Here is a 27,977-nt window from a genome sequence, read left to right on the forward strand (position 1 = left end):
AATTATTTTAAGATATATTTCATTGTTATGTCTCCCCAATCATTTTTGATATTATTAATTTGGATACTGTCTCTGTGCCTTCTGGTTAGTCTGGCTAAGTGTTTATCTATCTTGTTCATTTTCTCAAAGAACCAACTCCTGGTTTTGTTGATTCATTGTATAGTTCTTTTTGTTTCTATTTGGTTGACTTCAGCCCTGAGTTTGATTATTTCCTGCCTTCAACTCCTCTTTGTTACCACTTCAGCCACACTAACTGGATTCCTGAGTGGGAGGCAGGAGCTGTATGGGAGAAAACGGTGAGAGAAATAATGGAGGCCAAGACACATTTTTCTGTTCAAGCTCCCAAAGTTTACCAACAATCTGCCCTTATATAAACGGAAAGCCCATCCCCCACAGATCAATTCTTGATGCCTGTAGGGAGCCAGCCTGTAGGCCATCTATCTGAAAGAACTGTTTTGGCAAGTAGGTGTAAATTACTGGATTGCTTGCTGTCTCTAGACTATCTCCAAGGACTCAGCAGGTAGCAGTGTCTTGGAGAAGAGCAGCAGTAGGTGACAGAACAATAGAGCCTTCTAGGTTGGAAGGCTCCACCCCAGGTGGTCTCATGCTCAGTGGCTGCAAAGTCTGAATCAGCCTGCTTCAAGGCTCAGAGGCTATACCTCTTGGGTATATTACCTTCTTTTTGTCCTAGAGCTTTCAGGTGTGCTGTCAAGCTGCTAGTGTATGCTCTCTCTAGTTTCTTTTTGTAGGCACTCAGAGCTATGAGTTTTCCTCCTAGGACTGCTTTCATTGTGCCCCATAACTTTTGGTATGATGGGTCATCATTTTCATTAAATTCTAAAAAGTTTTTTGTTTGTTTGTTTTTTTAAAGATTTATTTATTTATTATATGTAAGTACACTGTAGCTGTCTTCAGACACTCCAGACAAGGGAGTCAGATCTTGTTACAGATGGTTATGAGCCACCATGTGGTTGCTGGGATTTGAACTCCGGACCTTTGGAAGAACAGTCGGGTGCTCTTACCCACTGAGCCATCTCACCAGCCCATGTTTGTTTGTTTTTGTTTTTTGTTTTTCCCGAGACAGGGTTTCTCTGTATAGCCCTGGCTGTCCTGGAACTCACTTGGTAGACCAGGCTGGCCTTGAACTCAGAAATCCGCCTGCCTCTCCCTCCCAAGTGCTGGGATTAAAGGCGTGCGCCACCACGTCTGGCCTCTAAAAAGGTTTTAATTTTTTTCTTTATTTCTTCTTTGACCAAGTTATCATTGAGTAGAGCGTTGTTCAGCTTCCAAGTGTATGTGTGTTTTCCATTGTTTTGTTGGTATTTAAGACCAGTCCAAGGTGATCTGATAGGGTGCATGTGATTGTTTTAATCTTCTTGTGTCTATTGAGGCCTGTTTTATGACCAATTATATGTATGGTCAATTTGAAGAAGGTACCATGATATGCTGAGAAGGTATATTCTTTTGCTTTAGGATGAAATGTTCCATAAATATGTGTTAAATAAATCCATTTGATTCTGTTAGTTTCACTGTGTTTCTGTTTAGTTTATGTTTCCATGATCTGAACATTGCTGAGAGTGGGGTGTTGAAGTCTCCCACTATTGTATGGGGTGCGATGTGTGCTTTGAGCTTTAGTAAAGTTTCTTTTATGAATGTGGGTGCCTTTGCATTTGGAGCATAGATGTTCAGAATGGAGAATTCATCTTGGTAGATTTTTCCTTTGATGAGTATGAAGTGTCCTTCCTTTTTTGATAACTTTTGGTTGAAAGTTGACTTTATTCATATTGGAATGACTACTCCGGCTTGTTTCTTGGGACCATTTGCTTGGAAAATTGTTTTCCAGCCTTACCCCAGACCTTACTCTGAGGTAGTGTCTGTCTTTGTCACTGAGGTATGTTTCCTGTATGCAGCAAAATGCTGGGTCCTGTTTATGTATCCAATCTGTCAGTCTATGTCTCTTTATTGGGGAATTGAGTCCTTGGATGTTAAGAGATATTAAGGAAAATTGATTGTTACTTTCTGCTATTTTTGTTGTTGTTGTTGTTAGAGGTAGAATTATGTTTGTGTGGCTATCTTCTTTTGGGTTTGTTGAAAGATTACTTTCTTGCTTTTTTCTAGGATGTAGTTTCCCTCCTTGTGTTGGTGTTTTCCATCAATTATCCTTTGTAGGGCTGGATTTATGGAAAGATATTGTGTAAATTTGGTTTTGTCATGGAATATCTTGGTTTCTCCATCTATNGTAATTGNGAGTTTTCTGGGTATAGTAGCCTGTGCTGGCATTTGTGTTCTCTTAGGATCTGTATGACATCTGCCTAGGATCTTCTTAGCTTTGATAATCTCTGGTGAAAAGTCTGATGTAATTCTGATAGGTCTGCCTTTATATGTTACTTGACTCTTTTCCCTTACTGTTTTTAATATTCTTTCCTTATGTAGTGCATTTGGTGTTTTGATTATTATGTGATGGGACGAATTTCTTTTCTGGTCCAGTCTATTTGGAATTCTGTAGGTTTCTTGTATGTTCATGGGCATCTCTTTAGGTTAGGGACGTTTTCTTCTATAATTTTGTTGAAGATATTTACTGGCCCTTTAAGTTGAGAATCTTCTATCTCTTGTATACCTATTATCCTTAGGTTTCATCTTCTCATTGTGTCCTGGATTTCCTGGATGTTTTGGGTTAGGAGCTTTTTGCTTTCTGCATTTTCTTTGACTGTTGTGTCAATGTTTTCTGTGGTATCTTCTGCACCTGAGATTCTCTCTTCTATCTCTTGTACTCTGTTGGTGATGCTTGCATCTGTGACTCCTGATCTCTTTCTAGGTTTTCTAACCCGAGGGTTGTCTCCCTTTGTGATTTCTTTATTGTTTCTATTTCCATTTTTAGATCCTGGATAGTTTTGTTCATTTCCTTTGCCTGTTTGATTGTATTTTCCTGTAATTCTTTAAGGGATTTTTGTGTTTCCTCTTTAAGGGCTTCTACCTGTTTACCTGTGTTCTCCTGTATTTCTTTAAGGGAATTATTTATGTCCTTCTTAAATTCCTCTATCATCATCATGAGAAGTGATTTTAGATCTGAATCTTCCTTTTCTAGTGTGAGGTGTATCCAGGACTTGCAATGGTGGGAGAATTGGGTTCTGATGATGCCAAGTAACCATGGTTTCTGTTGCTTATGTTCTTAAGCTTGCCTCCTGCCATCTGGTTATCTCTAGTGCTACCTGCCCTCGCTATATCAGACTGGAGCCTGTTCTTCCTGTGATCCTGGTTGTGTCAGAACTCCTCAGAGTACAGCTTTCTCTGGGATCCTGAGATCCTAGGTGTGTCTGAGCTGCTGGGAGTCAAACTGCCTTTGGGACCTTTAGATCCTAGTGTGACCAAGCTCCTGGGATCCTGGGCATGTTTGAGCATCTGGGAGTGGAGCTTCTTCTGGGTGTTGTGGGACTGGCTGCAGGATTAGTGCCCAAGGTCTGTTCAGGGCACTGGCCCAGACCAGAAGGAACCTGTGCCACTGGTCGGGTGGGGTTCCTGGGTGCCTGGGTCCTGCTGGTCCCAGTTACTCCCAGGTGTTGAGGCAGATATATCCTCCTCACCTCTAATCCTATGATTCTGGGAGTGTTAGAGCGCCTGGGAGTGGAACTTCCTCAGGGTGTTGTGGGACTGACTGAGGAGTTCTCACGTAGAATGGAAGGGGTAAGATAATTTCTTATTTTATTTATTTAGTCTGTGTGTGTGTGTGTGTGTGTGTGTGTGTGTGTGTGTGTGTGTATGCCTTGATATGCATGTGGAGGTCAGAGAACAACTGGGGTCTCAGGAATGTTATCATACTTGGCAACAAGAGCTTTTAGCTGCTTTATGATCTTACCATTCCAAAATAATCTAGTATTCTGCATATATGTAAACTGAAATTGAATGCCATCTATATGGTGGCTTTGAGAATATCAATTTACTTGAACAAACAGTATTTTGTGGAAAAGATCTACATGCTTTGGGATCACATATGTATCTTAATTCCAACTTTCCATTTTATCTTTAATTAAGATTTACAACAAATATTTCTGTCCTTTGTTGTGTCCTAGGTGTTGCTCTAGGGACTTGGACTATTACTCTCGTTGGTATATCATGGACCATATATTTATTTGTCAGATTCTGGAAGTACTCATACAACAATAATAAGAGGGTTTCGTATATGAAGAGATATGAAGAAAATGTAGTTAAATGATATATTTGAGTGACTGTAGAAAGGATACTTAGAGATGGTTAAAGGGTGGCCTTTCTGAGGCAGGGCTATTGAGATAAAACCTGAATAAAAGTGATGTGCAGAGATAGTATCTGAGGTAGCAAAAGACTAAAGGAGATAGAATACAAAATTTTAAGGTAGCCCAGGCATGATGGCACATGCCCTAAATCCCAGCACTTGGGAGGCAAAGCAGGTAGATCTCTGAACTTCATGTCAGCATAGACTATACAATGAGTTCCAGGCCAGTCAGAGCTGCATATTGAGATCTTGTCCCAAAATAAAACTTAGGTTTAAGGTCAAAATAAATTTCAAGTATTTGAACATAAAATACTGTGGTTTTCTACTGTGGTTCTAATTTAAGAGCAAATGGGATAAGGGATGCAAATCTTCAGTATGTTATATGTAGATATGGGCAACAAGTTTAGATTTTCATTGGGTTTTTTGTTTTGTTTTGTTTTTTGTTTTTGGGAAGGGATTGTTCGAGACAGAGTTTCTCTGTATAGCCCTGGCTGTCTTAGAACTCACTCTGTAGACCAGGCTGACCTTGAACTCAGAAATCCACCTGCCTCTGCCTCCCAAGTACTGGGATTAAAGGCGTGCGCCACCACTGGCCAGATAAATTCTCATTGTAACAGAAGCCATTGGAGAGTTAGCAAGGGAATGACAAGGCATGGGTAAGTGGGTACCAGTAGCACCCACATGTAAATGCCAAGTAGAATACTGTATGTGTATTTTGAGCTCAGTGGATCTTGGAGAACACCATACAAGTATGGGAAGAGAAAAGATCCACTCTCAAATTAAGTCCTTTGACACTAATTAAAATTTAATAAAGAGTTAGAATTTAGCAAAAAAATTTTGAGGAACAACTGTTTAAGTGGAAGAATCTTGACCTACAGGCCATGCTGTTAAGAATAATTTCCTTAAAGGGGCAGTTTAAAAATTAAATGAGATAATGAAACCAACAATTTATAACAAGTTCAGTAAGATTTCTGTAATATCTCAACTGGTGACTATAAGTCTAACCTCTGGTACTCTAGTACACCATACAGTACACCCGGATTTAAGCCTTCTCTAGCTGAGCTATCAGAAGCTAGAAAGTCATCTATCCCTCAGTTTTCCCCAGCCCAGCAATGAAAAAGAAATCCTTAATTGCTCTTCTGTTACTGTGAACAGAACGCGTTGTCTCCTGTTTTGTGCTGGAGGATTTGGGAAGAATGCTGAGCATGACCTCTACCTTCCTCCTCTTCCTCTTCCTCCCACTCCTTCTTCCTTTACATTTTCCCTTGCCCTCCTTTCCTCCTCCCATCCCACTTTCCTTTCCTTACATCCTCCATGACACTTCTCATAAGCAGTAAAGTTTTTTTCTTTTCTATAGCAAAGGAAATAATGGCAAGAGGTTATTATCTCTTCCTGTTTGTGATTCCTATATAAGAATTTTATGGCTTGCATTAGTAAGTATATAAGCTGCCCTGTATTCTCTGAGAAACACACATCAAAATGAGTTTAGGAAGTAAAGAAATGTATTGGGAACATGGGTAGATGAAGTGAGAACTGGAGGAGTCGAGAAGAGCAGTCAGAAGATGTCCTTGGGGTTAACGGTAAGGAAGGCAGGGCTTAGTGTGGTTTGCTTATTGGGAGTTCTCGAGCCACAGTTGTGTTCATGGTTTGGAATCTTGCCTTCTGCCAGCTTACATGTTCACCTGTGTGACCAGGTAAAGGATTTCAGTCCATACAAGATGTGGAACCAGTGATTTTACTCCCCGTAGTAAGAGATAAATAGTTTAATGGCTGCCATGCTACAAAGCTGATAGTATTAGCTACAAGTGCTACCTCACATCTATAATCCTAGCACTCAGGAGACTGAGGCAGGAGAATTACCATATGTGGGAGGCCAGTTTGTGCTACATAATGAGTTTCAGGCCTACTTGGACTACAATGTAAGTTGTTGCAAAAAATAAATTAAAAAAAAAAAAGCCTTGATTATATGGGTTTGCCATAGCTTTCCTGTGTAATTAGTCATTAACTAGTTGTTTAGGACCCAAAGTATAGAAATAAATTTCAAGATATGGTTTTCTTTGTTTTGCTTAACTGGCTTCATACAATTGACTTTCAATTTCTTCCTTTGAAGATCCTCCTTTTCCACTGTCTATAAAAGCCTTTCACTTTGTAGTTTATTTGGTCTTCCAGTTTAGTTAGCTATTGTATCTTGCACATTGATGTCTGTCTGTCTGTCTGTCTGTCTGTATGTATGTATGTATGTGTGTGTGTTTCTGGGTGTTTTGAAACAGGGTCTCACTATGTAGCTCTGATTGTCTTGGAGCTAATTATGCAAACCATGCTGGCCTTGAACTCACCTCAGTCTGCCCACCTCTGCCTCCCAAGTGATGGTATTAGAAGTGTGCACCACTACACCAGCTTGTACTTCTTTCTTATGAGAGTTTTCTATCTTGCATTCTTTCTGAGAAGCGTATATCTATTTCCCATGGAAATGTTTTCTAAATTCTTTTCCTTACTCAATTAAGATGGCTAGTTGTTAATTCTGTCGTTTCTTTAAAACTAGGTTACTTTCTTGTAACTTGTCCAGCTTCTGACCATTCTGGTCATTAATTTCATGTGAACTCCGCTTTTTTGCTGTTTTCCACTTAAGTTTTGCCTATCTGCCTTCTTTTCTTTGAGATAGGACTTGACTGTATATTTCAGGCTTTCTTCAAACATTCCTTCAACCTCAGTCTTTTGAATGCTTAAATTAGGGTTTCTGTGTTATCGTCTGTGCCCAGTGTCATGGATCATTTAAATGTGAGAGTTTATATGCATTGAGGATTAGCTTTATACTCAGACTTCTAGCAGTTAGTTTTCAAATTAATGCCATAAGACATAAGATACTTATAAAAAGATCTTTTTTTCCATATAAGACAGCCTACGGGAGAGAAAATATTTGCTAGCTATTCATCTGACATTGGATTAATATCCATAATATATGGAGTACTCAAATACCAAGAGAGCAGATAATCAATTAACAGGCAGGTAAATTGAATGGATAGTTTCAAAAGAAGTAAAATAGTCGATACAGAAATGGAAGGAAAAAAATATTCAACATTTTTATCCATCAAGGAAATGCAAACCAAAACTACATTGAGATTTTATTTAAACCCCAGCCAGAATGGTTATCATCAAAAGAAAAAGCCCAACAAATCCTGGCAAGGATTTCGAAGGGAAAGAATCTTTTAACACTGTTCGATGAAACGGGAATTAATAGAGTCTAAATGAAAGCCAGTATGAAAGGTCCTTGAAAATGGAGAATAGGACTGCCATATAATCCAGTCATACCTTTCCTGGGTATGTATGTAGGATATTCAGTTGATATATACCTACACCTCTACATTTATTGTGAGACTATTTACAATAGCCAGGTTAGGCCTTGGGAAATAGCTTGGGGACTAAAGCTTCCCTTTATATGCTAGAGTGGGTTCAGGAGCCTCAGAGCAAGCTAGCTAGGGACATGAGCCATATTGTTGTGATCTGGGTTTGGTTGAGAGACCCTACCTCAGTAAAGATGAAAGAAGTATTGAAACTGATTCCTAACATCAGACTGAGGACTCATGTGCACCTGCACCCCCACACATGCCCATGCACATGTACAAACATGCACACCTCCCACAAGAAACAGGGAAAGGGCAATTTTAAAAGTCAGGTTATGGAATTAACATATGTACCCTTTAACAAATTCATTGTTAACGAAAATATACGATATACACAGTGGAGTTTTACTCAGCCAAAAGAATGAAATTATATCTTTGCAAGAGAATACATGAAATGGTAGAACATCATGTAAAGTCAAATAGCTATACTTAGAAAAACAAATACATGTTTTCTCTTGTGGAATCCTTTTTCCAGTGGAGAGGGGACACTTTTTAGAAAGGAGAAAAGGACCAAAGGAGAGTACATCAAGAGTATGAATATTATCATGTTACAGCATGTATAGAAAGTGTCACAATGAAACTCATTCTGAACAGTGCTAATAAAATATTCTAATTTTAAGTCCATGCTTGGTGGTTCACAACTTTAATACAAGCACAAGGAAGCAAAGGCAGGCAGGCTGCTCTCTGAGTTGACTACATATGAGATACTGTCTCAAAAAAAGTCCATAATTTCATGAACTATAAACAAACTATAGTTCATTTATGTTTTGCACATATAGAACTTTAAGAATCCATAATATTTCACTAAATCTAACATCTGTTGTAGTAGAAAAGCAAATAGAATGCATTAAAGGGTATTTTATTATATATATATATACACACACACACACACACACACACACACATACATACATGATTTGTGTGTATATGTGGAGGGTTCACTAGTAGAGATGAATAGACAACTTTCAAGAGTCAGTTCTGTCCTACCATAAATTCTGGGGATCTAATTCAGATCATTAGGTCTGCAGAGCAAGGACTTTTTACCTGCTGTGCTATCGGGTAAGCACGTTTGCTCTTGTAAACATGAAGATCTGAGTTTGAATCCCCACTACTCACTAAAAAGTCATGTCCAGTGCTCAGTGCTGTAACTCCAGCCCTGGGGGTGGGGTTGGAGGTGGATTCTGAGAACTCGGTGGCCAACCAACGTAGCCAAAATGGAGCGCTTCAGTCTAGTGATCCTGTTTCAGACGATCAGGCTCACTCTCCTCCTCACTACTGACAACGAAGAACCAGAAGATTTATGATTTTACAACTGTTTTCTAACTTCTGAAACTAGGTTGTCTTTATGCTTTTCTGTATTTCCACTGTCAAAATGTGATTCAGATTACTTTTCTGTATATTATTTCATTGCCTGCCATTCTCTAGTAAACTATGAGTTATACAAAAAAAGATGATATATTGGTTACTGAATACACTATAGTAGTGTTCATGGAAACCTTATTCAATATGGCAGGGGTAAAACAATTGAGCATGTTTGTTACTGTGGTAAATAACTTGTAGCTGGAGAAATGCTCAGCCATTAAGAGCACATACTACTCTTTACATTTTATTTTTGTTCTTTAAATTTTATTTTTGTGTGTTTTTAAATGTGGAGTGTTCTCTATATGTACACCTACATGTTAGAAGGGGGCATCAGATCCCTTTACAGAGGGTCGTGAGCTACCGTGTGCTTGCTGGGAATTGACGTCAGGACTCTGGAAGAGCAGCCAGGAGTGTTGACTGCTGAGTCGTCTCTCCAGCCTAAGAGCACAGGCGACTCTTGCAGCGGACCTGAATTTGATCCCCAGCGTCCACGTCACGGCACCTCAAACCTCATGCAACTCTGACGCCAGGGAGATTTGACATCTCAACCTGGAGCATCTGTACTCACATATACAGACACACATCTGCATGCATAATTTAAAAATCAAGCTTCCTGGTGGTAGTGCCGCTGTGTGCCCATAATCCCAGCCGTGAAAACAAACCTGAATGAATGAATAGATAAATAAATGAAGGAATGAATAACCTGAAATCTTTTCCAGAACTCAGGAGTCTCTGAAATCTCAGACCTTTTCAGTGTCATGTGAGCATTCCAAAAGCTTTAGATTTAAGCATTTCGATTTTTAAACTTTAGGAAAAAAAAATTTTTTTAGAGTTTTGGATTGAGTATCTGCAAATACTGTGAAAACCAAGAAACTAAAATCTGACGCACCAGAGAGTCCCAAATATGTGAAAAACAGGATACTCATTCTGTATCAGGAAATATGCTTTAGTAGATGAAACATGTTTATTTCTGTTTCACAGGTTAAGAGCAGGATTGTGTGATCGCTGTGCAGTAACTGAAGAGCATATGCACAAAAAGCAGCAGGAGTTTGAAAATATCCGACAGCAGAATCTTAAGCTTATTACAGAGCTGAGTGAGTTCCCTTTCATATTCACCATGCGCTTAAAGCATAATGTCCTGTTGATAAAACTTGCTTACATTTTCTAAACTTTAGGTGTCTTTTATAGATTTAATCTTAGTAGGAAATTGGACACAAAAAACTATATATATATAGACACACATATATACACTATATATATATATATATATATATATATATATAGTTTACTTTATCCTTTAAAATTTCACCAAGCTTAAGACAATAAGCATATTTCTGAGCATATCTTGTATCTTTTTTCTTGATTTGCAAGATCAGTGCTATTAACTAAAATTTCACCAAGCTTAAGACAATAAGCATATTTCTGAGCATATTTTGTGTCTTTTTTCTTGATTGCAAGATCAGTGCTATTATCAGTGCAAAATTAACTTGCTCTTAGGTACTTATTACTGCATTTCATATTGTGCCAATTCTGTGTAGCTGATTAACTGATAATTTTTTTTTTAAAGATTTATTTATTTATTTATTTATTTATTATATGTGTGTACACTGTAGCTGTCTCCAGAAGAGGGCATCAGATTTTTGTTACAGATGGTTGTGAGCCACCATGTGGTTGCTGGGATTTGAACTCCGGACCTTCGGAAGAGCAGTCGGGTGCTCTTACCCACTGAGCCATCTCACCAGCCCTTAACTGATAATTTTATATAATGCTAATGGGAAAAGAATATTAAGGAGCGAAGTCTGATTAGTCATACTGAGAACAAGAACGAATTTCATCTGGGTTATTCAGTCCAATTTTCATATATTACATTAGACAACTTGAAATAAACATAATTACAAAAAATAATATTTATTAATGTCCCTAAGGCTCTGAGTCCAATGAAGCACTACAAATAATAACACTGAATATTAAAAACATACTTGTAAGCTCATTTGTAAAATCAGTTTTTCTTCTTTTTCAAAACCATTAATAATTTAAATATATCCCACTACAAGTATACATGTTAGAATATGTCTTTACTACATATTCCTGTCCTTATTTAATTTTTATAAAGCAGAAAAATAACTACAGGATATAATCTCGAGTGGAGGCAGCCCTAGGTTCCTATCAGTGACTTTTTATGTTACTATGGGCATTGCTAAACTATGAGAACTAGATCTCAGGAGACGTCACAGCAGAGTAGCCTCTACCAATAAAGGTTAATCATAGTCTAGCAGTTTGCTAAGTGAGTAACAACTTACAAACCTGAACTACTTTCTTTCAGTGAGTAAACTACCTTCTGAGGAGAATCTGGAACTTAAAAACAAAAAAGAAAAATATGGGCATGAACCTAAAAAATAATTGAAAAGTGTGGTACATGTGGTAAATTTACACAGTGAAGTATCACTCAGCCATTAAAAACATAAAATCATGATATTCACAAGGAAATAAATGGGAAAACAACAAAATCATCCTGAATGAGGTATTCCAGGCCCAGAACAACAAATATTTACCTATATGTGGATATTAGCTGTTAGGTCAATGATAGCCAAGCTACAATCCACTGAACCACAGAAGTTAGGTACAGAGTAAGGAACAGATAGATCTCCCTGGGAAACAGGTAGTTACAGATGGATTGGGGTAGAAGCTGAACAGGAGGACCAAGTGGAGAGGGGAAGGAACTACAGGAAGAGACAGCTAAAATTAAGGGCCATTTGAGGGGTAGTATAGAAACCTAATACAGTAGAAGCTTCCTAAAATATAAACATATATGAAGGTGAGCTAAATGAAATGGTCAAATAATACAGGAGAAACAGCCCCAACTGGACATCTCTTGTCACCAAATGAAGCTTCCAGTACCAGACTTAGGTTACATCTGACTAATTTGTTGACCAGTGGAAATCCACATCAACCCAGGCTTTTGCCAAGACTGTATATTGTTCTCCACAAACTGAAAGGCCCTATTCCTGAAGACAGTACCTACACAACTCACTGAATGTGGAGAAGTTGAGCTCATGCCTACCCCATGCTAGCATCTTTGATACAGAAGGGTATTCTGTACACTAACAAAGGAGAACTATAAAAACCAACCCAGCCACAAACCCTTTGGTCTGCAATGGTGCCTTGCCTACATCTACTAGTGTAATGGTAGCACAAAGCTTGTGGAAGTAACCAACCAATAACTGATCTGACTTAAGGCCTACTCACAAGATGAAACCCATACCCAAAACTGCTTGGGTGACCAAGAAACTGACACTAGACAGCCTAAAGATCAAGGGTATAAAACCAGATACCACTTTTCTTTAAAAAACAAACAAACAAAGATAAACAGAAAATCTAGAGCAGTGACTCCTAATGGCATTCTGCCATTCTCATAAATCAGCACCTTGCTCGGCTTTCAGCAGAGAAGGGTCCTCTTGCAGCAGATGGGAGTGAATACAGACAGAGGTCTACAACCAGATACGCAGAGTGAGAAACCCTGCAAAACTTAGCCCCAGATGGGTTGTCTCCATCAAATCAGGGCTCAGAGGACCCTGTGGAAGAGGGGGCAGAAAGCATATAGAGCCAGAGGGGATGGAGGACACCAGGAAAACAAGGCCCTCTGAATCCACAGGATCCATGCACATAAGAACTCATTGAGACCAAGCCCTGCCTGGGTCTGCAGGAGACAAGAGTCTATAGACTGAAGGGAGAAGTAAACACATGCCTTCACCCCTCACCCAGAAGCAATCCAATCGGTAACCACTTGCAAATGAAAATTTAGTTTCCTCCTAAGGAGTCTCACTGGGAAAACAAACTTTAAGTATAGGTTGCTTAGATGGCCAACAGGAAATGAACTCAGTGGCACCTTTGGAGGTTCCTTGTCTCACAATGTTATGCCAGAGCTCTTCTCTCCCCATGCCTTCTCTTTTATTTTATTTGTTTCCCCATCTCTTTACCCTACAGATCCTTTGCATATATGTTACGGCTTCCAGTTGTTTATGGGATTCCTGAGTGTGGGAATAAGTGGGTCTCGGTTTCTTGTGCCTTCTCTTGGGCTCTTTTCCTTCTGTTTTGTCCTATTCCAATATGTTAGTTTCCGTAGGATAATAATAAAGTAGTCTGCTTATCCCATAGAAGTCTGTTTTCTAATGAGAGACAGAAAAGGAGTTGATCAGGATGGGAAGGGAGGTGTAGAGGATCTGGGAGAAGTAGAGGGAGGAGAAACTGTAGTCAGGGTATATTATGTGGGAAAAAAAATCTATTTTCAATTAAAAAAAAAAAAAAGGAAAACCTTGCTTACCTGAAACAAGATTTATCCCAACCCATGTGAAGTCATTCTGTAGGATGACTTTTTTTTTTCATATACACTAGCAGTATACTGAGGAAAGTTGTGGGACAAATGTATACAATTCAGCCTGGGCTGGACAGATAGCTCAGTGTTAAAATGTTTGCTGTACAAACATGAGAATCTGAAATCATGTGCCAAAAATCCCCTTTATAGCACATGTCTGCAACCTTGGTACCAGGGATGTGGAGGGAGGGCAGAGACAACTCTCCCTCAGTGGCCCGCTAGCTTGTGCTTGTTCTGTTGCATTTCTCTAGGTCTGCTTCATAACGCTAGGTTGGGGTGCCCATATGCTGATTTAGGTTTGGAAAGCCAGGTGTCATGGCTCACATCCCAACAGTGCCTTTTAAGGGGTTGAGACAGGAGGATTTCTGTGATCGTTGAAGCTATTCTGGCCTATACACTGAGTTCCAAATCAGCCTGGGGTACAGAGTGACAGATTGTCTCAAAAAAAAAAGAAAAAAAAAAAAGCCACGCAACAACAACAACAAAAAAGAAATAAAATCCTAATTTCTTCATAATTGTTAACCTTTTAAGAGCCTGACATAATATTAATATGCTTTCTCCTCCATGTTATTCTTAAGTGAATGAGAAGAATACTCTTCAAGAAGAAAACAAAAAGCTTTCTGAACAACTGCAGCAGAAAATGGAGTAAGTATTCTTTCCCAATGCAGCAGACTCTCCTGCTTCTCTTGCTTTTATCGTACTTAGTTCTACAAACTGAAAGTGTAGTCACAAGTTTCATCTTTTAAAACTATGCAGTGCACTACAGTCACATACAAAGAAAGTCACTGCAGTTTTATTTATGTTTTAGGGGTCTACTGTCAGCATCTTAAAACATATTAAGTTTTATAATGACATAAACAGGAAAATCATTTAAATATACTTATTTCAGATGTTTAGGATTTTTTGCTTCTTTTTCCAGTGTTCTAGAAGCTTCATAATAAGCACTTCTGCTTGCAGAATTCTTTGGCATATAAAACAGCTTCCTTTCCCTCTTCTTATTTCTTCTCTCCCTGTCTATAGAAATAAAAATAAATGGTTTTTTTTCCCCTGCATTCTCTTTCCTGGTCTTCTGTTTTATATTATTCCTAATCCACAGAGTATTCCTAATTTTGCTAAGTAGTTTATTATCTATACTTTACAGATGAGAGAACCAAAGCCCAAAAAGGCAAATGACTTCTGTGTGATTTCATCACTAGTAAACAGCATGACCATTAATCAAACCTGTATCTTCTGACGGAAAAATGTCTGTTCTTTCCACTATACAACACTGTCTTGTCTCAAGATGTGTTAAAAAAAAAAGTTGTTTGTTTGTTTGTTTTCTCTAATGTGGTCTCCAAGTTTCAGAGTAGAATAGGGCTTACTTAGTAGACCCACTTGTGCTGGCTAACTAGTTACATGTTACCTTGACACAGGTTAGAGTCATTTGGGAAGCAGAAACCTTAGTTGAGAAAGTAGTACCCCCATACATCCTGAGGGACATTTTCTTGATTAATGATTGATGTGGGAAAGCTCAGACTATTATAGATGATGCTATGCTTAAGCCGGTGGTCCTGGATAGAAAAAGGAAGCAGACTGAACAAGTGATGAAGAGCACGCCAGGAAGCAGCTCTTACATGGTCTCTGCTTCAGTTCTCACATCCAATTTCATGCTTCTAGTTCCTGCTTTGATTTCCCTTCATTGCGTTACTAGGCTATGTAAACTGAAAGAAACCCTTTCCTCCCCAAGTTGCTTTTGATCATGATGGGTGTTTTGTTTTGTTTTGTTTTGTTTTGTTTTGTTTTGTTTTGTTTTGTTTTGTTTTGTTTTGTTTGAGACAGGGTTTCTTTGTGTGTAGCCTTGGCTGTCCTGGAATTAGCAATGTAGACCAGGCTGGCTTCAAACTCCCCGAGATCCACCTGCCTCTGCCTCCCAAGTTCTGGGACTAAAGGCATGTGCCACCATGCCCAGCCTTGATCATGGTGTTTTATCACAATAGAAACCCTAAGTTAGATACCACTTGTGTAAAGTTATGTTGTTTTTATTGAGAGATTTTGTTGGTTAGTATTTTAAGTTTTGAAGTGGAGACTTGGGTCTTACTACATTTGTTATCCAAGAGGCTTTGGAATTGTGATCTCAAGCATTTGTCCTACCAGTGAGCTAGGACAACAGGCACACCAAATGACTGCTTCCTGTAATTTTTTAAACTTTTGGATTCAGAGTAGTACTCATAGTATTCCAGAATTCTTAAATATGCTGTTGTATTTAAATAAGCATCTGCAAAAACTCAAGACTATGCAGATGTCATACTATTTTGGTGTCTAGTGGTTATGTCTTAGAGGCGAAGCTATTTTTAACAGTATACTTTTAGCTAATGGATATCCAGTAGAATTTTGCCATTTGTCCCATGTGTTCAGTCTAGTAAGAATGTATAGAAGACTGAGTCTATAATGAGTGTGTGAAAGTTCGAACATTCTTGTTGATTCTCTGTGATGAAAAGAAGTTAGAACACATAGCTGTCATCTATATATGGTTCCAAAGTCCCAAAGTTGTTCTCATTTATCTCATATGTTAATTGACAATCTATATTTATTTCAACTGCCAGAATGCTATTTATAGTCTTTATTTCTCTTACTCCATGTGTGCAGTCACATGGTTGGCAGTCAGTGTGTCAAAGTATCTATTGTGAATGGTGCCTCCAGGCTCTACTGCATGTGCTATACTCTGTGTACTCTATATTTTCATTAAAAAACAAATCTGAATATTACTTGCTTACAAGAATTTCAGATAGGTTATTGTTGACATATATTTGTTACAGCATTGATTTAGCACATGTAGCTTATGATACATTAAGCCTTGGACATACAGCCTTTTTTATATTTTTAAATTCCAATAGATAAGATACTAAGTGTATAGAGATAATACAAAATTACATGGGTGATTGTCTGAAAGTCATGAGTGTGTTAAGTATATCAAAATTAAATTGCCATTTGCTAATAGAAAAATTAATTCTCAGCCTGGAGAAGGGACTCGGTGGTTAGGATCACTTACAATTCTTGCAGAGTACCTAGGTTCAGTTCCTAGTTCTTTTAAGGCTGCTCACAATTGCCTGTAACTCCAGTTCCAGGAGATCCAGTGCTCTTTTCTGACCTCTACAGGCTCCTGTGTGTATATGTTACACATGCATGCATACATACACACACACACACACACACACACACACACACACACACACAAAATATTTTTAAATGTTCTAATTAGTATAGAATTTATTTTTAGTGTTCTCAAATACACATACTTTGCCTGTTGGTCGTTGATCTTGCTTAAAAAAAATAGCAAACACTACAATAAAGACCTGTTACATAGGCAAATTCAAAGTATGAGTGTTTTGTTTAGGATATGCTTGGTCAAAACAGTGTAGGAAATAATCTGTGGTAGCTTCCACACTTTTCTAAAATTTCAGATAATAATGTCTTGAACCAACTTTCTCATAACTTGCTTCCTTCAACTCATTCTCCTTTTAGTTAGCAGCTTTAAAATAACAAGTATCATCTTACAAAGGCATTTCCTCTGACTGCCTACACCATAGGGTCATGCCATGGCTACCTGAAATTCCCCTAAATTTCAGAAAACATTGACTTAATTCTTAACTCACTTGAGCTGGATTTAATGTTACAGATTTCCTGTGTGGCAAGATAATTATTAAGTGAAACAACAATAGGAAATATTCAGTGGGAAAGACAAGCCATCTCTCTTCACAGGAAGTAAATAATGAAGTAAGCTGGATTTTGAGGTTCTTTACATTGGGAAGTTGATCAAAGGAGCCTGCATAAGGACCTCAGAGGATTCATTCTATTGCCTCTGAGAGTGCACTGTTGTGCGACTTCTTCACCCACTGTTGAATAGTTTATGTACAAGTTCACTATTTCCCTGGAGGATATATTTTAGCAAGATGAAATTTTAAAGTGTTTTCTAGGCTTGTTTAGAATTACACTGTTGATTCCAGCTTTACATTCTGGGACCATCTGAAACATGACTACACTTTATATACCTCAGAACAACTGCCCTGGCTCACCTTACTTTTTATTTGTTCACTATTCTTCATGAAGACTCTTGAAAGTGCCATTTTGAGTTTTTTGCTTGAACCTTAATTAATGACTCAGATAGGAGCTAAATACAAAGCAAAACTACCAACTCTTCATCTTCGTTTCTTTTTACTTATGTGTGTGTGGCCAATATTAAGTAAAGACAAATACATTATTTTATCTTTCCTCTGCCCTCTACTTGCAGATTTGTTATTTGAAATATAAATGCAGGACTTCAATAATATGCTTAATATTTCTTTTCAGAAGCCCTATAGTTTAATAGTTCTTTGAAGAAACCTGTAGTTATTTGACTGTAGATGTCAGAAGACAACCTTGGGTATTTTTCCTTCCCTTCTATCTTTTTTGAATAGTCATTGATGCTTATACCAGGCTAGCTTGCTTGTGAGTTCCTAAAGATAAATCCAGTATTATATTAGGAGCCCTGACAAACACGTGTACTGTGTTCAGCTTTATTTGGGTTCTAGGGATCCAAGCTCAGATCTTCATATTTGTACAGCAGACAGTTAACTCACGAAGCCATCTCCCTGGCTCATGTGGCTGCTTTAGGAGGTAGCATTTTTTTTGTACCTACATTTGAGGAACTAGGTAATTTCTTTTTTTACAGATCTCCCATAAAAAAGAAACAGAAGTGGATGCTCACAATCATCCATAGGACAGAGCACAGGGTACCCAATGAAGGGCCTAGAGAAAGTACCCAAGGAGCTGAAGGGGTTTGCAGCCCCATAGGAGGAACATCAATATGAACTAATCAGTACCCCCAGAGTTCCTTGGAACTAAACCACCAATCAAAGAAAACACATGGTGGGACATGTGGCTCTAGCTGTATATGTAGATGAGAATGGCTTAGTTGGTCATCAAAGGGAGGCAAGGCCTATGCAAGGTTCTATGCCCCAGTATAGGGGAATGCCAGGACTGGGAATGGGAGTAGGTGGGTTGCAGAGCAAGGGGAGGTGGGAGAGGATAGGGGATTTTGGGAGGGGAAATTAGGAAAGGGGATCACATTTGAAATTTAAATAAAGAAAATATCTAATAAAAAAGAAAAAGAAAACAGGAAAGTACAACAGCATATCTATTCAACCAATTAAGAAAATGGAGCTCAGGAGGGTTAAATAGCTTATTCAATGTGTCTGGACAGAGAACCTAGTTTTCCCATACCCTACACTTAAAATATCCTTTCTCTGTAGTTTTGAATTAACCACAGCTTACTTATAACATAGTGCCACCCTATACATGGCAAATGTCTCTTCGGACACATTCCTGTTTTGTTTTGTTTTTTTAAGATTTATTTATTTATTATATGTAAGTTCACTATAGCTATCTTCAGACACTCCAGAAGAGGGAGTCATATCTCATTACGTATGGATGGTTGTGAGCCACCATGTGGTTGCTGGGATTTGAACTCAGGACCTCTGGAAGAGTAGTCAGTGCTCTTAACCACTGATCAATCTCTCAAGCCCTGTATTCCTGGTTTTTAAACTACATTTATATGTGTGGTGGTTTGAATGAGAATGATTCCCATAGCCTTATATATTTGATATTTGATCTCTATTTGGTAGAACTGTTTGGGAAAGATTGGCCTTGGAGGTGGTAACCTTGTTGGAGTGGGTCAGTCTCACATTCACTCACCTCATGGTTTTGTCTCAAAATGTAAGTTCTCAGCTTCTGCTTTATACCTCTCCACCTGCCTGCTGCCATGCTTCCCACTGTAAGAGTTATGGACTCTCAATCTCTGAAACAGTTTCTCTCTCTCTCTCTCTCTCTCTCTCTCTCTCTCTCTCTGTGTGTGTGTGTGTGTGTGTGTGTGTGTGTGTGTGNTGTGTGTGTGTGTGTGTGTGTGTGTGTGTGTGTGTGTGTGTGTCAGACAGACAGACAGACACAGACAGACAGACAGACAGACAGACAGGGAGAGAGCACATGTGTGTAGTAATCATAGGATAACTTTATTTCTACTGTGTGAATCCCAGGGATCAAGCTCAGGTTGTCAGACTTAGTGACAGCATCTTTCCTGGCTAAGCCATCTTGGTGGCCCACTAGCATTTATTCTTGTTCTGTTGCATTTTTCTAGGTTTGCTTCATAATTCTAGGCTGGGGTGGTTACCATATGCTGCTTTTTCCACTGATATTTATCAGGTTAGTTTTTATTCCCTTAGCCTTATGGCTTTCACAGGTTTAAGCGGCTTCTGTCAGTTCCTTGTATCAAGCTTATTAGTAAAATGTTGAGCAAAACGTTCCTACAGTTGAAGCCCTGAGGCAAGTCACTACTGACAGTGGCCTGTGACTGGAGTCTGTTCATGCTAAGTCTGGGTTTCTTTTTTGTTTCTTGTTTACAGTGCGAGGGTCTCAAGGAGGCCACTTTTCAGATTTCCTGATAGCCAGATACTCAGTGAAGCATTCTTTAAGAACATAGTTCTAATAACCCTGCTTTAAAAAATTAGCCTTTGATTTATTTGTATGATAAACTTATAGGCTCTGAAGGATTAAGGTATCACATCATTTGTACTTGTAGAAATCTTCCCCTTTGAAAATGAGAACTTTGAAATACGTTTGGTGGCTGTAACATGGCTTTAGTGGGCTTAAATTATGTTTTAACAAAGTAGAGTGGAAAAGGCTAAATTAAAAAATTTTTTAATGTAAACTCCTTATGAAGAGAAACCCTGGGTCCTCACAAATAATTGCGAAAAAACATCTTACACAGTGTTGATGGGAGTTTTAAGAAGCAGGCTACAAATAAAGCAATAGCAAACCCTCTAGTGTTACTAGAAGGAGAAGCTGAAGGAAGGTGGCAAGTACATAACTGAAGAAGACAGAAACTCTTAATTTTTCTCAGAAAATCAGCGTGGAACCTAATGTTTTAAAGAATTAACTTGGGTAAGATAGAATCTCTGCTTTTACCTGGTGCCTGTCTTCTATTACCGAAGAAGATAAAATTTGTACTCATTTACGTAGTCATGCCCTGCTACACGGAGCTGGTTTGTGTTTTGTTTGGGGGATTTTTTTTTTCTCTTGTACAATTCCTAACCCCTTGTAAATAGACCCTGCCAAGAATTAATTTTCTTCTTGTGACTCATTTATGTTTCAGGTTACATTTTTATGACTAATGAGAAAGCAAGCAGTGCTGTGACTAGTTCAGGCTAAGTCACAGAAGTGTTACACTCTATTAACCTGCAAGACTTTCTTATATGACTTATGTATTTATAGAGTAAGAGTACTATTAATTTATTAAAGATTACATGTTTAATACATTGCCCAGAATGATGACTAAAACAAGAATATACTATATACTTAAAGCTTGGTAGAAATGTAGATTTTAAATGTTTTACTTTATAAAATAGGTTTATGAAGTGAATTTATTAGTTGGTTAATTTAATCATTCCACAGCATAAACATACCAAAACATGATACACACACACACACACACACACACACACACACACATATGGGCATGCGTGTGTATATACACACAGTCATTTTTGTCACTTAGAAAAAAATTAGATATTTGCTCTAAGGTTGTCTTGTACCACACATTATAGAATTATAGATAACAAATAATACTGACATTAGTCAGGAAATTAAAGTATAAGTATTTGTTAGGAAACATTTTTGGATTAATTTTTATTTAAAAAAAATTTAGTCTGTGTGTCCACATAGGTGTTGATGTGGGCAAGGGCACTGTCCATGGAATAGCTAAAGCAGTGAGCTGAAGGCAGGAATACGCCTGGCATGCTGGGGAGCTTCAGGGAAGAGAGTGTAGAGTACAGTTAATGGAGGAAAGACCACATGGGTTCTTGTTGGTTAGTCAGAAAACTCTGGCTTGTATTCTTAATGAAGTGGAAAGATGTGGCAGGGTTTCAGTCAGATTCAGCAGCTATGACTTCAGGTTTAGTAGGACTGTTGTGAACTGCGGTGTTGAGAGAAGATGCTAAGCAGAGCTTAACAGCAGTAGGGACAGAAGCCTTGTGCGTTGGTCTTTAGACTCAGGACCTATATACTAAGAATAACTTGTCACTGGGTTAATAATGAGCCTCCAGAGTCTATGCTGAATTCCAATCCTAGCTCTTTTACTATTGAAATAAGTTACTTTACTTCTCCCTCTTTATTTCACAATTGCATGATGACAGTAATAATTTTCACACAACTGTAATAATTAAAGTCATACACACAGCATTTTGGATAATTCGTGGAGAAGTTGACAGTTATCCTGTCAGCATTATCACACTGTGTGTCATTTGCTGAATTATGTTGATTCTTCTACAACATTCAGTTCCTTTCCATACGTGAGGATTACAGTTCAAATCACAGAATCTGACCTGTTCTTTTACAATGACTATATGATTGCTGTCTCCCCCTTTCTTCCTATTCCAGTCAGTCTTGTACGCACCTGTTAAATTTCCCATTCCACTCTGAAATTCCAAATATTTCAAACAGTTTGGGTCAAGAATTCTACTAATATTCCCCACTTTGTACTAACTTATTTGCATACATTTCTTTTTTTTTTTTTTAAAGATTTATTTATTTATTATATGTAAGTACACTGTAGCTGTCCAGACACTCCAGAAGAGGGAGTCAGATTTTGTTAAGGATGGTTGTGAGCCACCATGTGGTTGCTGGGATTTGAACTCAGGACCTTCGGAAGAGCAGTCGATGCTTTAACCCGCTGAGCCATCTCACCAGCCCTTGCATACATTTCTATTCCCTGAGTTTAGAGCATTAGATGCAAGGGATAACATCTCTGATATTTTGGTATTTGTGTTCTATTGTAGTTATACATTATTTAGTAGACATTTTAATAAATATTTACAGAATTCATTTTCTTTTTATCTGTCATTTTGCACTAGAAATGGTCAACAGGATCAAGTAGCTGAGCTTGCATGTGAGGAAAACGTTATTCCAGACTCACCAGTAGCATCTTTTTCCTTTTCTGGCATTAACCGGCTACGAAGAAAGGAGAATCTCCATGTCCGATACGTAGAACAAACACATGCTAAATTGGAGCGCTCCGTATGTACCAATGGTAAGGATCAGAGTTGGCTTTTGTAAAGTTTCACTTACTGTTTTTATGGAACCTAGTTTGATGGAAAGAAGATGGACATTGTACAGATAATTAAGAATATCACTTCTTAATTTAATTTCCATTCATAAAATGACTAATAAGGTATTTTTTTTGCTAGCATTATATACAGACATGAACAATAGTTAATCTGAATACATGTGCATAATTTTACATGTATGCACCTGAGTATATATATGTATGTGTTTGGAACCCACAGAGGTCAGAATAGAATGTTGAATTCTCTGGTTCTGAAATTATAGAGGTTGTGAGCTGCCTGCCATGTTAATGTGGGTGCTGGTAACCTAACCCAGGAACTCTGTAAAAGCAGAAAATGCTCTTACTTGGTGAAAGCCCGCTGCATAGACTTTTTAAAGTATATACTTTATGGAATCTATGTCTTTTATTTTTGAGACAGAGTCTCTCTGTACCCTTGGCTATCCTAGAACTCACTATGTAGATCAGGCTAGCTTTGAACTCATAGAAAGCTACATACTTCTGCTACAGGAATTGAATGCCATTATGCCATTATGCCCAACTTAATGTACACCTTTTGTTTTATTTTTGCTTTTATTTTTCTCAAGGATTCTCTGTAGTGCTCAGGTTGTCCTGGAACTTGCTCTGTAGTCAAGACTGGCCTTGAACTCAGATCTATCTGCCTGTGCTTCCTGAGTGCTGGGATTAAAGCCATGTTCCATCATGCCTGGCTTATAGAACCTATTTCTAATTCCATTCCAGTTTACTGTTTTGTCTAAATGCTTCAAAACTAATTTTTTAAATGGTCTTGTACTTGTAACTTTATGTGGCATGATATGGTGATTATTTCTTTTATTGCTCATTTAAAGTAAATGACAAAGGCTTAATTCTTAACCCAAAATATTTGAAACATTTTGGAAAAGGAGGTTTGCTAAATTAGCACTTTAAAAGTAAGTAGATCTATGCAAGGTGGAGGGATTGCTTAGCAATTAAGATCCCGGGTTCAATTCCCAATACATACATGGCATCACACAGTCATCTTTAACTCCAGTTCCATAAAATCCAATGTTCTTTCCTAGTCTCCATAGACATCAGGCACATACATAGTACGCAGACATACATGCAGGCAAAACACCCATATATATAAAGTCAAAGACCACCACCTCACAAACATCACCGGCTATTTACAAGGCTGTTGGTTATTCTCTGTAATCTGATGATAAGGCCCTATTGCTGAAGATACAAACTTATGTCACTGAACATAAAGAACTTAAGATGGTGCCCAACTAGAAACTTCACCCCTACTGACTAGTGTTCATGGTTCTGGAAGGTTTTGCATAGTAACAGAGAAGAGAGATAATTAATTTAGCCTGTCTATAACTCTGTGAAGTACTACAGACACTTGCTTATAAAATATACTGCTGTAATAGTGGCACAGGTGTTACTGGGGCAACCAGCTACTTTTTTAATGGACTTAAGGCCCACCTCATAAGTTAGAACCCCTACCTGATGCTGTTAACATGACCAAGAACCTGAATCTAAATAGGTCATAGGCCTAGGGGAAAACTTACTACTATTATTCTGCTAAAGGAACATAGCAATGAAATGACCTCTCATGAAATATTGCTATACCAATAGAACAGAGAGCATTGTTCAGTCCTCATCAGAGAAGTTTCTTGCAATAGATGGTAATTAACAAAGAAATGATGTTTGCAGCCAACCATTGGACTGAGAACGGGTTCCCCAATAGAGGAATTGAAGGAGTTTGCAACCTCACAGGAAGAACAACATTAACTAACCAGACCCCCAGAACTCGCAGGGACAGCATATAGAGAGTGGAAGACTTTGAGGTGCTCAGCCTTTAATAGGATGTCTTTATCAAACTAGTCCTGTGGAGGTTCAGGCATATGAGCAAAAGAGGAGGTAGAAAGAGTCAGAGATAGTAGATGACACCAGGGAACAAACAGCTTCTTCCAGACACAACAGGATTGACACATATGAACTCACAGACTGTGACAGCATGCTCAAGACCTGCACAGGCTTAAACCAGACAGACTCCCAGCACTGAAGTGGACACAAAGTCTCACTCTAATTGAGAAGCTGTTTGCAGTCGATGCCTGATCAGAGACGGAAAATCAGTGTTCTGCTGGAGTGGGTAGCACCAGATTTATCAACCACTTTTCAGGCCGTCCTTGTGCCCAGGAGTAGTTAGTTGGCAAAAACCAAAAGCTGTGTATTTGTGCTTTGTTGTTGTTGTTGTTGTTGGTAGTAGTCTGTTTTGATTTGGAAGTTTAGAAAGGTTCCTGGTTCTTTTGTCTTTGAGAGTGAATACAGGAGCTGGAGAGATGGCTCAGCTGTTAAGGTAGGTTCACAATCAAAAATATAAGAGTGAGAACATGAGGTTGAGCTGGTAGGAAGGATCTGGAAGGAGAAAGTATATGATCAGAATATATTGTATAAAAATTAAAACTCTAAAAAAATTAATTACATCTTTATTTGAAAATATGAAGTTGGCAGTTTCCTTCATTTTGTGTGTTTTTATCACCATCTAGTGGAGAACAGCAGAAATGTTTTTAAATTCTTTATCTAATAGGAGCTAAATTAAATTATAAGACCCTAGCTCTTAAATGAACATGTGTTAGTCTCTAAGGTGCAGATAGATAGCTATATGTATAATATATCATGATTAAATTCATCCATATGACCGTCCAGAAAACAACTGCAGTATTTTTATTAGTAGTTATTTGTATCCATAAAAGCTTATTTCTGGGGCTGAAGAGATGGCTCAGCGGTTAAGAACACTGACTGCTCTTCCACAGGTCCTGAGTTCAATTCCCAGCAACCACATGGTGGCTCACAACCATCTGTAATGGGATCCAATGCTCTCTTCTGGTGTGTCTGAATTCAGCTACAGTGTGCTCATATACATAAAATAAATAAATAAATTCTTTTAAAAAAATTGCTTATTTCCTAATTGTAGAAAACAAGCATATGACTTTAAAACTTGGTTTTAATTTTATCCTTTTTTTTCTAACTTAGAAAGTAAAATAATTAAATAATTTAAATGATTTAATGACTTAACCATATTTACTTACCTTAAAAGTGTCTAGAACTTTTTAATTTTCATGTTATAATTAAAGTATAATTCTGTTCTTTTACCTTATCCTTTGGTTGTCTTTGAACTAAGTATTTAAGCAATAGAGATTTCCAGTAAAGCACATTTCAGTTTTCATTCCAGACAGATTTTAGAGAAACACAAGCCCATAACATTTTTAGTAAACTTAGTGCCTTGTCCCAGAAGAGAAAAGTGACTGAGCTGTCACTACTGAGGTAACTCAGGTCATAGAAACCAAGCTGTTCCAATTTCCTCTCTCCCACTGTCCTAGCCTAAAGCTTTGTTTCTCAGTGGAACTAAAGAATTATGCGAATTATATCTATAAAATAATGATTGTTATGCATTAAAGCAAGTTTATTTTGACTTATCAGAATAAATCTTGATAGCATCGTTTATTATTATTTACTGTGTATCCTCTTTTTTCCCCCCACTTAGAATTAAGAAAAATATCTAAGGGTTCAGCTCCTGCACCAGTTAACTCTGAGGAACATGAAATTCTAGTAGCTGACACTTGTGATCAAAATCACTCACCACTGTCTAGTAAGTAAGATACTGTGATTATAAGTGTAAAATTGTGGTTATTGGTAAACAAAAATGACCAATAGTCAGAATTAACCAATATTTTAGAGATACGTTTAATATGAGAAAGTAATGTTAATCCCAGTATTAATTTATGTTAATATCTAATCTAATGTAAAGTATTGATGATTTAAGTAAGAAAGACTTTTTTGTGTTTTTTTTTTCTTTCATTTAACAAATATTTAAGGGTCTGCTATGCCAGGCACTGAACAAAGAAAGTTTTTGCCCTTGTGGAACCTTCAGTCTGATAATGGGAAAAAGAAAACAAATTCATGTCAGGTAGAGTCAAGTATTCTGAAGACAAAGCAGGACGGCAGGGGCAGCACAAAGTCTTACTAAAGTGACACTTTAGCAGAAGCTAAAGGAGTGGGTGGTGTCCGGGAGCTGCGTCCTAGGAAAAGTCCAGTGTCGGTTGGTTTGTATGAGGAGCACTATGGAAGTCTATGGCAGAGCAGAGTGGGTGAAGGGAGAAGTGATTTGGGCAATAGGAACAATAGAATTGCTTCTTGACAGATGGAAGAGACGCAGATAAGCTTAAAATTCAGGAGTTTGGCTTTGAAAATATTGCTTGAAACTCAAAACCTGTTCAGATAAAGATTATTAAAGATTTGTGGGGAAGCATGTATATGAGTTCATCTTTAGAGGAGAAAGTTCGTGTACTGGGATACATGTGGAGGTTGTTAACATGCTCTCTAAACTGTGAGATAACCAAGCAAGTCAGTGTAGGCAGAAGAGACAAGTTCAGGTCCTGAGGCCTGCTCACTTCTGTCATTGTGTTAAGCAGTGATTTTTTTTTTTTTAATTATCTTCTTTTTCAGAGATATTCATTATCTCTTTCCAGAAACCATTTTATACATTCTCTACCCTAGTTATTGCCCCCATAGAGAGTTAGTACTGTAGAAACACTGTATATCTGTTTGTGTACTCTGTTATTTGTACTTTATATAAAAAGACATTTTTGTCCCCTAAAACCCCTGCACACACACACCCGCATACACATAGAGACATACATGTACACACTGACAGTATTACAGCTGTTTCTGTTGTGATTTAGAGGTTATTAAAAGGAAAGGAAATGGAACTAAGTAGCCAGAAAATGAGCTTCCGGTGGGAAAGGAGGAATAACAATAATGGCCAGCGGGGGGGGGGGGGGGGAAGGAGGAGGGAGGGAGCCACTGTATTGAACAGCACTGATGGATCAGAACAGACGGCAGTCTCCTATACTCCACCATAGACTTTAGTTTCATGGAGATCGTTAGGTATTAAACTAGTAGCATGATTCAAAACTTGAAAGGTACAACTGATTATGTGAAACTATCATAAAAAAAACCTACAGGCATAGAAAGCAGAAATCATACACATGGATTTGTTTGTTGTGCTCTCTCACCCCATGCTAGAGCTTGGAACCAGACCTTTGCACACGTGAGACAACTGGCTTTGCTACTATCCCTAACCTTTCTGCTTATATTTTATTATATCTAGCTACTCTGCCGGACTTTTCTTATTGGCATGTACATGTATATTATCTTCCATTTTAAAAAATCCTCTTAATTTTTGCTGCTTAGTTATACAGTCTTTTCAAAGTTAACAAAGAAGTTTGTTGTCGGTATCATTGTTTAACACTCATCTGTCCCAGCCTACTCTGCAGTCTGCTCCTACCATGCTTCTATGACAGAAAGAGAAGAACACAAAGGAAGAGGATGAGAAGGACAGTTTAGAGAGAGAGGACATGCTGTGCACATTCCCACTTAGTGCTCTGAACTGCTTATAGAGAAAAGTTTTCAAAGTTGTTTGGA

The 27,977-nt window shown here is 38.0% G+C and overlaps 1 protein-coding gene across 4 annotated transcripts in view; it reads left to right on the plus strand.

Moving 5' to 3' along the window:
- The window catches only part of Rbbp8 (RB binding protein 8, endonuclease), a 99,836-nt gene that overhangs the window by 44,497 nt on the left and 27,362 nt on the right, over positions 1–27,977 (plus strand). For all 4 annotated transcript variants that reach the window (XM_021214448.1, XM_021214447.1, XM_029547152.1 and 1 more), the window contains 4 exons: positions 9,991–10,103; positions 13,960–14,026; positions 22,300–22,475; positions 26,038–26,142. In XM_021214448.1, coding sequence (XP_021070107.1) covers positions 9,991–10,103; positions 13,960–14,026; positions 22,300–22,475; positions 26,038–26,142 — 461 coding nt within the window. The remainder of the gene's footprint in view (positions 1–9,990; positions 10,104–13,959; positions 14,027–22,299; positions 22,476–26,037; positions 26,143–27,977) is intronic.

Source organism: Mus pahari, chromosome 15, assembly GCF_900095145.1.
Source record: "Mus pahari chromosome 15, PAHARI_EIJ_v1.1, whole genome shotgun sequence".
In the NCBI taxonomy this organism is placed as follows: Eukaryota; Metazoa; Chordata; class Mammalia; order Rodentia; family Muridae; genus Mus; species Mus pahari.